General features: G+C 33.7%; 2 protein-coding genes across 2 annotated transcripts; both read right to left on the bottom strand.

Annotated features, from left to right (window-relative positions):
* Positions 1–3,700: 3,700 nt before the first annotated feature.
* LOC139514485 (uncharacterized) lies at positions 3,701–7,940 on the bottom strand. Its single transcript, XM_071303808.1, has 4 exons — positions 7,741–7,940; positions 5,534–5,702; positions 4,319–4,394; positions 3,701–3,952 (listed from the first exon to the last, which is right to left on the bottom strand). Exons 1-4 carry the CDS (start codon positions 7,863–7,865, stop codon positions 3,780–3,782), a joined length of 543 nt encoding a protein of 180 aa, XP_071159909.1. The 5' UTR covers positions 7,866–7,940; the 3' UTR covers positions 3,701–3,779.
* Positions 7,941–10,677: 2,737 nt separating this feature from the next.
* LOC139517576 (uncharacterized) lies at positions 10,678–16,098 on the bottom strand. Its single transcript, XM_071308793.1, has 3 exons — positions 15,695–16,098; positions 14,630–15,005; positions 10,678–11,657 (listed from the first exon to the last, which is right to left on the bottom strand). Exons 1-3 carry the CDS (start codon positions 15,872–15,874, stop codon positions 10,777–10,779), a joined length of 1,437 nt encoding a protein of 478 aa, XP_071164894.1. The 5' UTR covers positions 15,875–16,098; the 3' UTR covers positions 10,678–10,776.
* Between the last annotated feature and the right edge of the window lie 2,149 nt (positions 16,099–18,247).

Below are 18,247 nucleotides of genomic sequence, written 5' to 3'. Positions count from 1 at the left end.
ATTCCCATTATATCTGAATCTCTATTTCCTCGAATCTCTATACTGCCATTCCATACTGTTATTATCATTATATCTGAAGGTTGTTTGAAAGTGCTACGTGCGCTAGTTTTATATAAGTCTTGTAGTTTATTTACATTGTATATGTTTCTTTATTGAAGTGCATGATTTATATTTGTTTGTATTACTATTCTGCTTCATAATTTTTTACCATTTATGTAATTTTTACTAGTACTTGTGCTTGATTGTATGCTTTGTATTTTTATTTCACATATATTCGTTTTGGTTCAGACAGCTAATTTGAAATATTGTCTCACATTCCCACATTGAGTTTATCATGTAAAATTGGATCATTCAAAACAAATATCTTCGAAAAGAATAAATTATGATCAAGTATTGTATAAAAGGTTCCAATATACCAAACCATCATGGTTACGGAATAGAGTGTAAAAGAGGGATCTGTTTGACCATTAGACGATCGTTACAGTCAATAAAACAAATTCTTATAAAGATAACAGAAAATAAATAGAAATTCAAAATCCTCTGAAACTAAATGATTTCAATGTAAGACAATCTGATAAAATTAAATATCTAAATATTTCGTCTACACTTGTGATATGCTACTTTGGTGAAACAGTTGGATCATATTTGATAAACGTTACCATTATCAACATGACTTCCACTTTTACAGAAAATTTGTTATAAAACTATCTGATAACTAGACAAATTAAGACCCTAACCACAATTAACAGACGTGCTCTGACCGTCACCACAAATATACAATTAGATAACAATATTTTCAGAAGTTCCACAAAAATGTATTATCCCATTTGAATTTATTGTTGCTAACTTCATCAACTATCAAACAAAGTTTCATTTGACACTAAAAATAAAATGTAAGTTGAAAAAATTAACAGAGTTATAACCAGATGTTGCTAATATGTTATGTGCTTTGTGTTTTTTTACGTAAGTTACTTCCATTGCTATAAGCAATACATCACCCTTAGGCCTCTAGTCTATATGTTTGTGGCATTACATTTTTATTGGACAAACATGGTTGTAGGTATGATGTTATGTGCAAGTAAAATTAAACACAGTGCAATTTTAATCATTGTATCATTTTTGTCATTTTAGTGATATGAACAATCGGAAATGGGTAGGATCTGAATAAAACGCTGCCTTTTCCAATGGTTTATGTTATATTATTGATTTGGCCTCCCAACGGTTATGATTCGAGCGTACCTGCATGATGAGTCTTAAGTAGATGAAATATGCGTCTGATGCTTAAAAGTATACGCCTAGTCTATTTGATGGGTTCTTTTGTAGCAACAAATCTTAGTGTTCGCCACGCGTCGTCTTTACTGTTAATTGATCCGGCTTCAGATTATTTACCAAGTGAGTTCCTTCATGAAACTGAAAGAATCGAAATACGATGAGAATGATTCTCGAGAGTTCTTCTCCATATACACTCGCGATATTTCCTGTTGAGATGGTCGAGATCACAAAACTTGTTTCGCGTTGCTTTTCCAAAGATATGACAGTTTCTGCAAGACTCAAACCATCCCCCGTCTTCCCCCGTCCGTCATCACCATCTGTTTCTTGACCCGGTAAATCTAGGCGATGACATTTTCAAATTTGTATAATTCTCCATACGCTTGACGAGTTCCTTAGCTGCAACAGGCCTTTGGTAAAAAAAAACCTAAATGCTTATAGTTATCGGAAGCATATCTGGTGTAATAACAAAACCATATTGGTGTGTGTTGTTGTTACTGTTTGGTGTAAGGCTTTTATGATTGAGGATGGCATGTAACAATGTACTTCATGAATGCATTTAAAAGTCAGCGAAAATCATGTCACGGTTGTAGCTTCTGTAGCTTCTGAAATAAGCAGTTCCAGGCAACTCGATTATAACTGACTTTTGACTGCCATACGCATGATGTTCATTTGAAATGTTCTTTTTAGAAAAGGGTTCAAAATTTTCAGTAAAAAATAGGGTTTATGAATTTGATATTATTTTTGCGATCCCAAGAGTGGTGCTGTTTTCAATGTTTGTTAGAAACATTATGATCACGTGTCTTGTACCTGTGATTTAATACACATTTAGTTTAATTTTATTATCCTCATCATTTGCAATACTTCTGTTACCAAACACGTTTACGTCGATGTTTCTGTTCAATGTCTCAAATCTATCAATTACATCGAGTGATACTGGGAACTAAATGCTGTCGAACTGTAGCTCGTCCAACGACTCTTTGAACTGATGTACTAGGTTTTCTAACATAGAGAATATAAAATCGCCCAGCGAAAGAATTCTTGGTCATTGTTGTTCCCATTAACGTTTGCTTTCTTTAGCGCCAATTTTTGTGAAAGTGGAACGAATAAACTTTCGGCTAAAGACCTACTGTTATCCCCTCATGTCGTTTCCTTTGAACTTTGTCACATATTTTTGGGTTTTTTATTACTTTGATCTTTTTCTCAATTGCAATATTTTAATCATCATGCTTGAATGATTGTTCTATATTCCTTCAGCACGGTCCGTCTAACCCCAGTTTACTATTACAGAACACCAATTCTTTCTTTGTGGTGCTTCACAGGTGGTCTCGTCACCAGCATAACTGTTTTAAAACGATTGGCATATCTCTTCCGCACCGCAATGTTCGCCAATACGTCTAGATTGGTCCCAAAAACCATTTACGTATTGCCATGCTTGTTCTGTTGATGCGTTTGCTATGATGTTTTCAAATCCCATAGCTTAGCTTTGTCCTGGTCATTTTGGTGTCAAAAGGAAATTAGACCTATGTGTGCATTGATTTATTGATACTTATTTAAGAAGATGACCGCTCGAATTTGTTTCTAATGTTGTCTCGAAATTGCATTATTTATATATATGATCACGTCCTCTTAGGTCTCATGCTCTTGGCTCAGTTTGCTACTCTTTAATTCGACTCTTGATTTTGAAATATACACGAGGATACTTATTAATACTAAAGTGAAACAATTTTCGTTTGCATCGTTTATTTTCAATTTCAGATGCTTTTTCCTTGACCTTGTGCTTTTATAATAGCATTGTAACATTGTATTGGGAGAAAACTTCATTGTTGTTTTATCTGCTGCAAACAAATAATACGGAATTAAGAAGTCTAGTAATTACATTCAGTATTAAAACATTGTAAGCAGTCAGTATATGTAATATGCCCTTTATGGACCGACAATTGGTTTGATTTATTCGTATGCGTTTCCGTATTAGAATTTCTTATTAAAAAAACCTATAAAGTGACGAATGTTAGCTGGTCAAGGAAATACTTGAAAGATATGCCATTAAACTAGTGTCTCCTAATAATGATTTACATAATATAAATGTCCCATGTAATACCTGCGGGTTCTAGCATTATATCCTCAATTGAAAAACATCAATTACTTAAATTTTTACACCACACTTACATATCCTTCATCTGAAATTAACCTTATCAATGGTATATATACATTAGTTTCCTGTCTCCAGAAGGATTTAAAAACAATCTTTTGGAATTGTTTTGCATAGACTGGGTGGTTAAGCGCGAATAAAGTTCTTAAACACAGTACAGTCAGTACATGTTCAGATGCCTCGATTTCACAGAATTATGGAATGACGAAATTAGAAGATCTAACAAACCTAGACAAAGATTGAGAAAGGTTTTATAACTCGTAAAAAATTCAAGTAAACTAAAATACTCATGTATTTAATTACCATTAAAAAGATTATATTAATAATTTTACATATGAAAATAATGAAACAAACCCAACTAACATACTTGTTTTGTTTTGATTTTAAAATGCGCTTGTGAAATATCTGACTTTATATGTTCAAACATAGGTTTCACTTCAGTTGCAGTTTTATCACAAACGATATATATATTGGACATATATTTCTGCCAGTTGTTGATAACGTCGCCATGGTACATCTGCAAAAATACACCTGAAATTTCAAAATTAAAAAGTGAACCATGTTTGACCATTTCAACAATTTCATCAAAGAAATGGTTTATATTATAACCCTCTTTCATTAATGCATTATGATAGACTGTGTTTAATTGAAAAAAATAAAACCATTCAATATGACTGCTGATTAGGATTATCCATAAAATTCAAGACAGTAATGTATAACCAATAAATGGGGCAATGAAAGAAATTTTACAAATCCTCAGTTTCAACAATTTTATCAAAGCTGATCGCCGTACTCTGACCTATAATTGTTTACTTTTAACACAGTGTGACTTGGATGGAGAGTTGTCTCATTGGCAATCATACCACATATTCTTATTTCTATCTAATTTCAACTTACCGTCTTTATAAGGTACCACATCAAACGCGGCAGTTGTTGCTTGGCCCCAATTTATGCACCCATTTGTCGCGTCGTACTGAAAAAAACCCAATTGTCATCAGCTTATAATACAATTTAATACATGCAAATTGTTTGGAGAAAAATGATTTATTCATTTTATTTAGTTGTAATCTGCTTTGAATTAGCTTCCAGAAACTGTGAATACTCTTAAATGGTACGGTATTTTGTATATCTATATTTATTGTTTGTATACTTTAAGAAAATTTGACGAATAAAGCCATATCCATGTTTTGAATTGATTTTACAGTTTTTATTTTGTGCTGTAATGCCACAGGAGAAACATGGTGCGTGAGCCGTCACAAACAGTCAGGAGCCTGTAATTTAGTGGTTATCATTTGGTTGATACATATCATTGTTTTTCGTTTATTGTTTTGTCATAAATCAGGTCATTGGGATTGTTATACAATATTGTCATGTCGAAGCTTTGTCGAGTCATCAATTCAAATGTTGATACAGGTCTTACAGGGACAAATTTGACTTTAAATGAATATTTTATTGGTCGATAAAAATGGATAAAGGAGGCCACAAAGTTTAAAGTATTTGATGTAATTGCATTTTTGTTGTTGGTTATTTTTATTTCATTTATAATGGCTGATATATGTGATCAGTGTAATAAATGAATATGTTTCAGGCAGATACGTAGGAATATTTAAGGTTAACAGGTTCAAACTGAGCTTGAAAATTAGTTCATCATTTAAGTGAAGATAATAGTTATCAAAGGTACCAGTATTATAATTTAGTACGCCAGACGCGCGTTTCGTCTCCATAAGACTCATCAGTGACGCTCATATCAAAATATTTATAAAGCCAAACAAGTTCAAAGTTGAAGAGCATGGAGGGTCCAAAATTTCCAAAATGTTGTGCCAAATACGGCTAAGGTAATCTCTATGACTGGGATAAAAAAAATCCTAGGTCATAGACTCGGATGTCCTTTGAGCTACACGTATATTTATCTATTAAAAGTTGTTTTCATTATCACGTGTACTACAGATATTAACCATTTAACTTGTTTGCATACAATTAATATGACATGACAGATTTTTAGATTTCAAACAATGATGCAATCAATTATTGCATTTCTCTTGAAACAATCCAACTTATACATAGTCGTTAGTTATCTACAGAAACGTCCGAATTTGTGTTTGATATATTTACCGAATACGCTGCACCTGTACTGTTACACCCTTTGAATTGTTGATTTATGATATTCCTACAAAGCTGTAACTGGAAAGAAACGTTGACTTGGTTGTCATTATTCAAGCTATCGAGAGAATATCCACCAATAGACCATACTGTCTGTGTCCACGTATAACCATTGGGATTACTGGAGAAAAAAAGAATAAACTAAATAACTTTTCATTTTCGTCATAGTAACATAATTTAGTTTAATTGCAAATAAACGATTCATAAAAAAACCATATAAGTTATTGCATCTTTCAACCTGAATTTGTGATGTAGTTACTAATTCAGCTTGTTGTTTGTTTGAATGATACGACGATTTTAAATATTAACTGGCATCACATAGAAACTACGTTTATCATATACTTCGACTAAATAACATATACATTTTACCGTATGATAATAGCATTAAATTGACGTAAATTCCATATTTTTTGAATTGGTGCTTAGCGGGCTGATATGAAAAGTTTATCACATGCTTCGATTGTTATCACATGCCTTTCCGTAACGTTATCACATGGCATTCCGGTAATACTCGGCTAATTCCGGAAAATACACCTCAATGCTACGTTTTCAGTGAAAAACATTACAAAGTAGTGTACAAAACAATTATTTGGATACTGGAAAGTATATTGTTTGAAATAATAAAAAAAAAAAAAAAAAAAAAAAAAAATTATTTAATAAATGCATTTTTTAAGTTTTTCTGAAACATAATTTAGAAAGTTAACTTCTTTAAAAAGTTGACTTTTCCAAACAATGATCATTATGTATATTGTTGAATTATTTTTTTTGTCGATTCGTCCATTAAAAATGGTTTTTTTTTCTTTCTCTGTTGAGGCATACGATAGGAAAAATTTCATATTGAATGTATCATAATTTTTTCCCGACGGCCGTGATCTTTTTTACTCTTTAAACTTCGAGAACCACGTAAAAGGATCAATATATGAATCTGTTATTTTTCTCTACTGTTGAAGCATATGATAAAAAGATCATAACATGTCATTTTTCATATCGCATGTATTATCAGCCCTCGGTCAATATCAGACCTCGAGCCATGCGGCTCTTGGGCTGATATTGAACCTAGGGCTGATAATACATGCGATATGAAAAATGTCATGTAATAATCTGATAATATCAAATAATTTTTTAGAGTTCATGATAACTGTGAGGAGTGCTGTTTTTATTTATCTTTTTCTTGAGTGGCAGTGTTCAATAACTTTCAAATTGACCTTAGTTAGCTTCCTATAGTAGTGGAATAATTGCAACCCTGCTTTCCTGATTATGAGCCGTCTTTGATATCCTTGTTCAATTTAGTGTTTACCTGTTGGTAGCTTGGATATATTTTATTGTTTTTTACTTTGGCAAAATATTAGGTCCAGATAGTCAAAGAGTTTTTTTTCGAAAGTAAAACTGGTTCAATGCTTGTTTGCTTTAATCAAGGCACCTGATATCTGTAACGTAAGTTGTTCGTTGTTCTATTCATTTGTTTATGTATTTTGTTATGTTTTTCAGAAGAGTGAATTGTTGGTGTTGTCGGTTATGCTGTTTTATAGTTTTGTCAATTCCTGTAATACGTGTTAGGCATCTTTAAAAACGATAGCGTAGTGTGACAGGACACACCTTTTTACATTGTTTTAAAGATTGCGGATGTCTGATTATAACGTATGTGATAAACACGCTGTTTCCTATTGTCGACATCTCGTTTCTTGAGTTATATTTATAACATAATATTTTTAAGGTTTTGGCGTCAACTCATGTCTTTTTTATGTGGATGCCAATAAAAGATGCGTACTTTTTCTTAAACATTTCCCAATTAGGGTATCGATAAAGTACGTCTTTAACAATTTCGCGGATTATTGAAATTTGACGATTATCGATCATGATAATATATCTGGTTTTATTAACGGGTTTAAGCAGTGTCCTTCTGTTACAACTTACTACTTACGGATAAAAAGATATGCTGGGTACATGTCTATGAAAATGTAACCCGAATGCAACCCTCTCTCTTAACCCCTAATTTTTTATACCAATTACAATGCAATCGTTATTTAACCGAGTTTGATATTGTATAATAAAGCGAATCTTATAAATGAAGATTACGCACGCTCCAGTCCCGAATCCGATTTTTAAAACAAAATAACGATAATTTGAATGAATTAAGCTTTATGCTGACATGCTATTACCTGGAAATTAAAGGTGTCAGGTCATATGTTCTCCCAGTAGCAGGGTCTTTGTACACACAGTCTTGTGCTAAATATCTTCCGAAAGCAGACCCGAAACATGCAACCATAAGTAAAGCAACCAACATCTTGTTTCCCACTTTTCAAAGCAAGAAAAATCAGTTGCTGTCACATGAGGTGAAACTAGTCAAGATAATACGTCAGGTCACATAATTAGATATCTTGATCAAGGATAAATAAGTAAGATGTCAAGATACTGTAGCAACCTCTTACTGAAACAAAATTGTGCAATACTTATCTGGCCATGTAAACTTACTTATATAGCCTAATAAACAGTGTAAATAATGAACACGCTGAGGTTCAAATTACTCGATATAGGTTTTATATTTACGTGATTGTCTTTTACAATGATGTTAAAATTAAAAAAAAAAAAAAATATTACGAAGAAATTCCCTTATGAAAAATTGTTAAAGTTAAATCAAATTCGGTTGACTTATGAATTGATCATGTAAAAGAATCAATAATGTCTATCATCATTGGTGACGCAATCATCTAATATGAATCAAATAAATTATATACACATTTTAATGGCTTTGCCTTCACAAAATATCAATTGTGTTCCCTCCTTCAAAAGAGTTTTTTCTTTCTGAGTTACCGTTTAATATTCGTTTTCATTCTTTTTTTGGATAGGACGCGCTACTGATATGACAAAAAGTGGTGTTACGACGATATTATCATTCAGTGCTGTCGGTGGTCTTCTGTTGCATATGTAAGCTACTAGTATATTCGTATTTAAGGAGGCTCGAGGGTATAAAAATTTCAGAAAAAAATTAAACATTTGTTTTTCATTACAAATTTTATTTATTTCCTTTTGTAGTTGTTACTTTATCATATGGTACAAAAATCATTCAAAACAATCAATTCGTGTTGGCCCCAGATGACTTTCAAAATGTATACATCATTGAAAAAGTTCCAAATTATCTCCCTTTGGTGGAAAAATGCCATTTTTTGGCTCTAAAATTGAAATATCTTTTTCAACTCATCGGTGACCTATCTTTTTTAATATAATTTCCATATAAGCTGTACTTAAACTAAATTATTGTAAAATTGTAGCGATTGCTGTAATAAATTTTCTTTTTTTTATTTCGATATTACCTTTATTTCTCCTATTACTTCAACAGAAAAAAAACACCTTTACAAAAATGTATGCTTCTTTCGAAGGCAGATTGTGAGCGCGAATGAACGGTGACCCCACTTTTTTATTTTATTTTTCTATTAACTATAAGATAAAGTTCATTTATAGAAAACTTAACTTTCATTATAGCTCACAATTACAGTTTCATTTATATTATAATACTTACTACCTCCTTTTAGATTCAAAAGATTTTTAGTTCGTCCGATCTTCAACTGTAATATTGGACACATAAAATGCAAAAAACAAGATACAGGGGCCCAAAAGTTGGTCTTCAAAGCAGAGGTTGGAAAAAAGGGTACATATATGTTGTGGAATGAACTTTATGCCAGAGTCTCGCATGCAAGTGACAATTTGACAAAAGATTGAAAAGCTATCGAACGATCTCGAAATGAATCAACTGTGCTATAAAACAAGTATGTATCGATGGACAGACACTGTATTATTTTCCCGCATCCTAATATGCGAGCTCGAGAAATGAACTTGCATAGGTTTGACAGAACTCACTTATTAATTAATATAGGGTATGCAGAACTCACTTATTAATTAATATAGGGTATGCAGAACTCACTTATTAATTAATATAGGGTATGCTATGTACTTAAACAGCATTCAAGGGGGATTGAAACTGTCCTACTCTTCGTACAAAATTCGCTGTTTCCACGAAGTATAATTGGGAATGAAATTTCTTAGGGATTTTATGTGTTGGAGGGGGGTTATCACCCTTTCATGTATTGTACGTCGGATATTTTTTCTCTCACTTTCGTGCGTTACCACAGGAAGGTTTGTTGAGACATCTTATATAAAAAAAGATGTGATGTAATTGCCAATGAGACAACTCTTCACTATAGATCAAATGACACATAAATTAACAGTTGCATTCACCGTACGGTCTTAAACAATGAGCAAAGCCCATACCGCTTAGTCAGCTATAAAAGGCCCCAATATTACAAAGGTAAAACAATTCGACCGAAAAAACTAACGGCCTAGTTTATGCACAAAAAAACCCCGACAAATGACAACCACTGATATACATGCTCCCTTCTTGGGACAGACACATATATACAGAATGTGTGTGTGTGGGAGGGGGGCATGTTAGCGGTATCCTAACCGTCCCCCGAATCTGGGACAAGAGTGTAACAGTACAACACAAAAATCATTTGAAAAAGGCTCAACTGTAAATGTCTGTGTCATTTGGTTTCTCTTGAAGAGTTTTCTCATTGGCAATCATAACACATCTTATTTTTTTTGTATTAACTCATCAGATGGATACAAATATAGTAGACCACTCATCAACTTTTAGTTTTTTTCCCCAAACTGACATATCACACAGGGATATTTGTTTATTTTGTGATAGAATTCGATCAAACGGATACTGACTACAGTCGCTTGAATATTACTGACGGTATAGAGACTCCTTTTACGATTATTATTTCGTATGCAAGATACCTTTTTTTGCAAATAACCTTATGTAATTCACACCAATGTGATATTCAATGCTTTTTAGTTAATTTGAACTCAGTAAGACAGACACAATATTTGTAATGAGTAAAATTTATTATTGTAAACAACCAAATCCGGAGTGTGTCTAGATCTTGAATCTATTTTCCGTATTTTCGTTTATTGAAGTGAATTCTCCGTGTTTGCAAATGAATTTATTCTTTTCAAAAATATGATACCATTGCAATTCATCATTCTCCTATTTCATTTCAAATAACGATAAAAAAAAACACCAAGCAACAACCCCACTTGTATATCCAAATTATGATTCAATCTGAAAGGAACATCTGATACGAGTAAATGGTAGATATGCCTAATTTTTTAGTTTTGAATAATTTTTTTCCTATTTAACATACACAAATGTGTGGAATATTCCAACATCCAAAACTAGGACAATTATGTTTACACCAAAGATCCATATACAGTTTGTAGCTTGTAGAAATATTTGGCATCACAGTAACGCATTTATCACCTAAACCATACGTTATTTCGGTCAGTGAGCCATCTTTAAGACACTGACAATGACTTGGAGGACAGTGACCTAGTTTACAGTTAGCATCGCACCAAGCAGTCATTGCTGTATCGCCTTTCCATGCACCTGTTCCAACACAGGTAACAGTTTCGGTAGGCGGACTTTCGGTTGTGCTTTGAATTGTTAATACTGGTGTCGCTAATGTGGTTTTGTTTGTTGTTGAAGTGCTGGTTGTTCTAGCCGAAGTAACAGTTGTTGGAATGCTGGCTGAAGTAAAGGTTGTTGGATTACTGACGGAGGTCACTGTTGTTGGAAAACTGACCGAAGTTGAACTACAACCCTCACTACAGTATGTTGTTGGGCAGTATCCAACCTGGCAGTTGATTTTACACCACCAGTCCATAACTGAATTTCCTTTGAAGGCCCCTATCGCAGTACATTTGACCTGTACGGATTTTTCTGTTGTTGAAGATGATGTGGATGAAGAAGTTGTCACCGTAGATAATACTGAAGAGGAAGAAGAAGTTGTTGATGATTGCATTGTCGTAGACGACAGTAACTGCGACGAAGTTGTAGAAACTTTAAACGTTGTGGTTGAAGTAGTTGCAACTGAAGATGTTGTTGAAGTAGATGCGATATTACCATTATTGTTTATTGCAACGTCTGCGCATGCATAAAACTCTTCCTGTCTTCCTTTTCCGATTCCACAATTTTCAGGATTTGATGCATCATCATTTATACATCCCCAACTGTTTCCTGAAATATAACAAAGGTAAACGAATTTTACTACTTGTATATACAATCGTTATTACTGCTTCTTTCTATTTATGAATTTGGTACTTTGTTATTTATTCACATTAAATACGACGATGCATGTAAAAACATATGGCATAACATTAAAAAAAAATAAAGAATATTTGTTTCGTCATCTTGTACTCTTCTCAGACCTGGAACAATGGTTAACAGCAAACCATAAGAAAAAGCTAAAGAGTCGTTGGAAATTGCTTGCCTTATCAGATCGACACGAACCACTTAAATAAGATGTCAAAAGACGCAAAGTACCGATCTTTAATAAATCGAATTTATTGGAAGCTCGTGCAAAGTCAAGAAAAAATAAATCAATTATGTTCACCAAGACTTAATTATCAATCAGTACACATCCAACAGATCGAGTTAGTACAGACGTCATCAACAGTCTGAAAAAGCATGACTATCAACAGTCTGAAAAAGCTTGACCACCAACAGTCTGAAAAAGCATGACCATCAACAGTCTGAAAAAGCATGACTTCCAACAGTCTGAAAAGGCATGACCTTGAATAATGCAAACATTCAAGTACATTATATCGACATGATGTAGGACCACACGTTTTTTTATAAACGTAATACATATAACATTATGATTTAATCTACCTACAACAACATTAATGTTAGTACAGATAAAAACAATATCTTTCTACGGTGTTTACGTAATATAATGATAAAAGTTTATTCAAAAGATCAACACGTTTGAGAGGATCGTATTTAAGTTGACATGTTTATAAACATCATTACCGCAAAATTTAGGATGTGATGTCCCGTTTTAAAAAAGAATCATATAGTTAGAGCCAAGCTTCAGAACAAAACTTTGTATCTAGTATGAAAAATATTGATATTTATCAGTTATTCATATATGCATTTCAGTGTAATCTAAAACGTCACCACATAAGTAAATGAAGAAGTATCTGCATTTAATTCGAACTGTACTAACTAAAATATTGTATGTATAATATGTATGACGAGTAAACATCAATGGCACAACAACACAACGACAAAAATAACACAAAGAGGGACTGTCAACATACAGTTTTCAATGACAGAAATGTGTCTAGTGCAAAACATGATTATTTGTTTGGACCATTTAACCTGAAACTGTTCAGTATAAAATATCCTCGAATTTTAATAAGTTTAACCCGAATAATAGCTGAATAATCACGATTGTTTCAGAATAACTCCAACTTATGATCAATATTTGTCGTGAGATGGTTTTGTGAATAGAGTCCCTGCGCTGCAAATGTAAAGTCTTGTGCTATATAACAAGTCTAGAACAGGAGATGTAAATCGAGCGCTGTAAAATATAAAAGTCTTGCGCAGGAGATGTATGGATGAGCGATGTAGATAAAAAAAAGTCTAGCGCTGTAGATATGAATTATAACGGTGTTGATATACATTTCCGTTACATCTCTTGTGCTTGCCTCAAGTCTTAGATACAAGATTTTGAATTGGTTATTATTAGCTTTGAACTAGATGTCAGCAAATGGGATTACTCTCAGGTCTGTACTTCTTGTAGGGATGTATAAATACCCTGCCACGTACGGTATGTGTTTTTGAAGCTTGTTTTTTTTTTTTTTTTTTTTTTTATTTTGTATCGATCTGATGGGGTGAGCACTTTTCAATTGATTTTTATAGTTTGTTCATATGTTGTGTAGCGGGATTGCTTCCCCTCAGTACAGGTAGAACATATAAAGCCAGGCTTAATCAACTGAGCTAGGGAATCGATTCTTTGGCTCAGTCGGTTAACGCACTGACTGTCACGCAGACGACCGGGGTTCGAATCCCGGTGGTGACACTATGTATTTGTAGAGTAGATACGTGCTCTCCGGTTACATTTGGCGCCCGATTAAAAAATCCACGATGGTTATCTGGAGTATACTAGCCAGGGTTTGTGTTGTTAAGAGTCATATATAAAGATATGATGACTCTTGTGGTGGGGGAATAGTGTAGCGGGATTGCTCCCTCAGTACAGGTAGAACATATAACGCCAGGCTTAATCAACTGAGGTAAGGAATCGATTCTTTGGCTCAGTCGGTTAACGCACTGACTGTCACGCAGACGACCGGGGTTCGAATCCAGGTGGTCACACTATGTATTTGTAGAGTAGATACGTGCTCTCCGGTTACAGTTGTATTGTTACACCATTGTCCCAGGTAAGGGACCCCGTTTGTTGGGCGTTGGCTAACATGGTTAACCCCGTCATATAATGTATGTGGCTGTCCCAATTAGGAACCCTTAATTCTTAATTTTTTGCGGTTTATCGTAATTTAATGTTATTGATTGTTTGTTTTTTTTTATTTACATAGTTTAGTTTAGTTTTCTTTTATGAATTGTTTTACCTTTGTCTTTTTCGGGGCCTTTCTTAGCGGACTATGTGGTATGGGTTTTGCTTATGGTTGAAGACCGTACCTTAAATAACCTTGTTTTTAGTTTTTAAAGTCTATGTCATTTGGTCTCTATTGGAGAGTTGTCTTATTGGCAATGATAACACATCTTCTTATTTCTATATTACACTCTTCAGCGCTGTACTTTTATCTCCAGCGCTGTTCTTGATATTCCCATCGCTATGTTTCATATCTTCAGCGCTCTACTACATTTGCAGCGCCCGACTACATTTACAGCGCTAGACTTTTTATATACCTACAGCGCTAGATTTTACATCTATACAGCGCTTGGCTTAAAATATGCAATGCTACTTTATATCGCCAGCGCTAAAATTAAAAAAAAAAAAAAAACCCTTTACCTGTATGAGACCAATCCCCTCCTTTACATAGTAACACACTTGAAATGCAGTTACCAAGCTGGAAAGACGTTGACCTAGGCCGTACATTTTTTTACCTCTGCAATGCAGCAAATAAATTATTTAAAAATATTCGAGACATTGACTTATTAATTATGTTATATAGATATAGGTTTACCTGTACGATATCGCCACTGTATAACACAGTGAGAACATGTTAAACCTTTTGGCAGTGAAACAGTTACTGTGAATTTCCCTCCTGTCTGATAATTAAAATAAAACTTTGTTCCTCCTGTTTGAACATCAGAAAGTATATACTGGTCAAGACATTCCTGTGTAACTGCCTTGGTTACATCGTTGTTCGGACAAATCCTGAATTCTAGGTAACCTCGATGGCTTGCAGTGATTTCAAACGTCATTGAGGCATTACTGTTTATCGTATAGCTCCTGGTGATGGTACCAGTGGCAAATTTACCAGGTGGTGAGTAAAGTTGGGGTTTTCCGTACTCGTCCCCGCAGACTCCACATTTACCGCCATTTTGAAACTGATGTACCTACAGTACCAACAACGATATTAGAACAGACATAATGAATTGTAATAGAAAAATATGACGATGATACTGAAACTGAAAGCAACTAAAAGTTTTTTTTAATTATACGAGGAAATACAATCAAATATCATACTTTTTACTAAATAGTATAAAGAGAGATAAATTTTGCTATAATATATTCATAGTAACGGTGGCATTACTTCAGAGTTAACTGTTTCAAATAAGTAGATATCTAATTGTATTGCAGCTGACGGGTGCCTCATATAAAGCAGGATCTGCTTATCCTTCCGGAGCACCTAGGATAACCTAGTTTTTGGTTGGGTTCGTGTTGCTCATGCTTTAGATTTCTATGTTGTGTTTTGTGTACGTTTGTTTGTCTGTTGGTCATTTTTGCTTTTTAGCCTTGGCGTTGTCAGTTTATTTTCGAATATGACTTTGAATTCTGTCGCCTCTCTTTAAATGCAGATATGCATAACAGATTATAAGATTTGACCTCTGCAAAGAAACAGATGTCGGTTTGAAAAGCAACTAATTTGGATCAAATACAATTCTGTTATGATATGCTACTCCTTACCTTCTTTCGCCTGTTATTTTACATATCGTACATTGAATTCGCAATTCCTGATATAATAATGTATGCTTTATTTACAAACAATACGTCTTGAAAAATTAAGAAAAAATCTGATACATACATTATATCCACCACAGAACAATTGGTTGTCATTATAATCTACTGGTGTATTGAAACCATATCTCCACATGGAGGCTCTTCCGGGAGGATCAATTAATCTTCCGTGTCCATGGATCGAACTTATAAAACTATTTATTATCAAAATATACGTTACTAATGCTTTTGTATTTCGACGTTCCATTATAAATTTGAAAATCCCCGATTGGTAATTATATATTAAGCGCTAATGTGAATTCTGCTATGCCGGTGTTCTCATAAGTGTGTATGTTATGCACTTGAGCGCAAGTCCTTCATCACTAGAACTAGCTCAATCATAAAAACATCCGGCAATGGAATTAAAAAATATATTCACATTTAAATTAGTAGTCTCCATTAAGAACAACCATTAAATAGTTCAATCCGGATATACTTATCACAGTCTTAGACTAATGTCTTCGGTAATCAGAATGCACATTTCAATTTGTGGAGTTAATTTGTCATCCTTACATAAAACATACATTTAAACACATTAATTATCAGTTTTTTTCATCGATTTGGTCTGTTGGTTGACACCCCAATAAAGATGGTCATATTGTTAGCTTATCTTTATACCGACGGCTATGTTAGTCAATCTAGATCACAATGTCAAGTCTGCTCGTACACCTAAATAGGTTGATGTTCGAGAATATGAAAAAAATAATGATTGTTTTTTTCTTAATAATCTTCACAAGGAACACACGCACCAAAAGTCCTAAAAATCTGAAAGCATTTGCAGCAGAACAAAGCAACTCAAATAAAACAGAAAAATAGACATTTGCATGATGGTAGTAAGTTATGCTTAGAAAATCAAATGGATGGTAAAGTTCTGCATCGCCCTGTGACCAAAAAGAATAAAATAAAGAGTTGCATCTGAAGTCATTAGTAAATGACCACCATGTCTGTATATTATCACTAAACTGTCTATAAACCTTGATAAATGCGAAGTAACACAAACGATTGATCATTCAAATAAATTTATTAGTCATAAAGTTTATCATTTTAGCACTGTAGACAGATATTTGAATATTGTTTTTAACGATATACAAATGGAGTTTATTTTTGATACATATTTAAACAAGAATGTGTCCAAAGTACACGGATGCCCCACTCGCACTATCATTTTCCATGTTCAATGGACCGTGAAATTGGATTAAAAATATAATTAGGCATTAAAATTAGAAAGATAATATCATAGGGAACATGTCTACTAAGTTTCAAGTTGATTGGACTTCAACTTCATCAAAAACTACCTTGACCAAAAACTTTAACCTGAAACATGCACTTTCATTTTCTATGTTCAGTGGACCGTGAAATTAGGGTCAAAAGTTTAATTTGGCTTAAAATTAGAAAGATCATATCATAAGGAACATGTGTACTAAGTTTCAAGTTGATTGGACTTCAACTTCATCAAAAATTACCTTGACCAAAAACTTTAACCTGAAGCGGGACAGACGGACGAACGAACAGACGAACAGACGGACGAACAGACGAACAGACGGACGAACGGACGCACAGACCAGAAAACATAATGCCCCTTTACTATCGTAGGTGGGGCATAAAAAGTTTTAAAAACTTACAAAAACATCACAGCCATTATTGTACTCAGTAATTCCAAGATCTTCAATGTGTTGAACAGAGAACTGTTCTGTTTAGTTGCAAGTTGATGCAAACTATAATCTAGAGCCTGTGTAGCATACCTGTTATCTATAAATTCATGATAAACTACCTCGACCAAAAACTTTAACCTGATAAAGAGCTGTTTCGCACAATCTCATTTTCATGTTCAATGAACCATGAAATGTGGACCAAAACCTAAATTTGTAGTAGTTTTTAGAAATTCCCAATCATAATGACTATGTATGCAAAGTTACAAATGGATGCAACTATAGCTTCATGATAAACAACCACGACCAAAAACTTTAACCTGAGAAAGAGCTGTTTCACACAATCTCATTTTCATGTTCAATGAACCATGAAATGTGGACCAAAACCTAAATTTGTAGTAGTTTTTAGAAATTCCCAATCATAATGACTATGTATGCAAAGTTACAAATGGATGCAACTATGACTTCATGATAAACAACCTCGACCAAAAACTTTAACCTGAGAAAGAGCTGTTTCGCACAATCTCATTTTCATGTTCAATAAACCATGAAATATGGACCAAAACCTAAATTTGTAGTAGTTTTTAGAAATTTCCAATCATAATGACTATGTATGCAAAGTTACAAATGGATGCAACTATGACTTCATGATAAACAACCTCGACCAAAAACTTTAACCTGAGAAAGAGCTGTTTCACACAATCTCATTTTCATGTTCAATAAACCATGAAATATGGACCAAAACCTAAATTTGTAGTAGTTTTTAGAAATTCCCAATCATAATGACTATGTATGCAAAGTTACAAATGGATGCAACTATAACTTCATGATAAACCACCTGGACCAAAAACTTTAACCTGACGGACGGACGAACGGAGGCACAGACGGACGGACGGACGAACGGAGGCAAAGACCAGAAAACATAATGCCCC

This window comes from Mytilus edulis, chromosome 3, assembly GCF_963676685.1.
Source record: "Mytilus edulis chromosome 3, xbMytEdul2.2, whole genome shotgun sequence".
NCBI lineage: Eukaryota > Metazoa > Mollusca > Bivalvia > Mytilida > Mytilidae > Mytilus > Mytilus edulis.
Note: the sequence above shows the minus strand (reverse complement) of the source record. Positions and strands in the feature narration are given on the sequence as shown.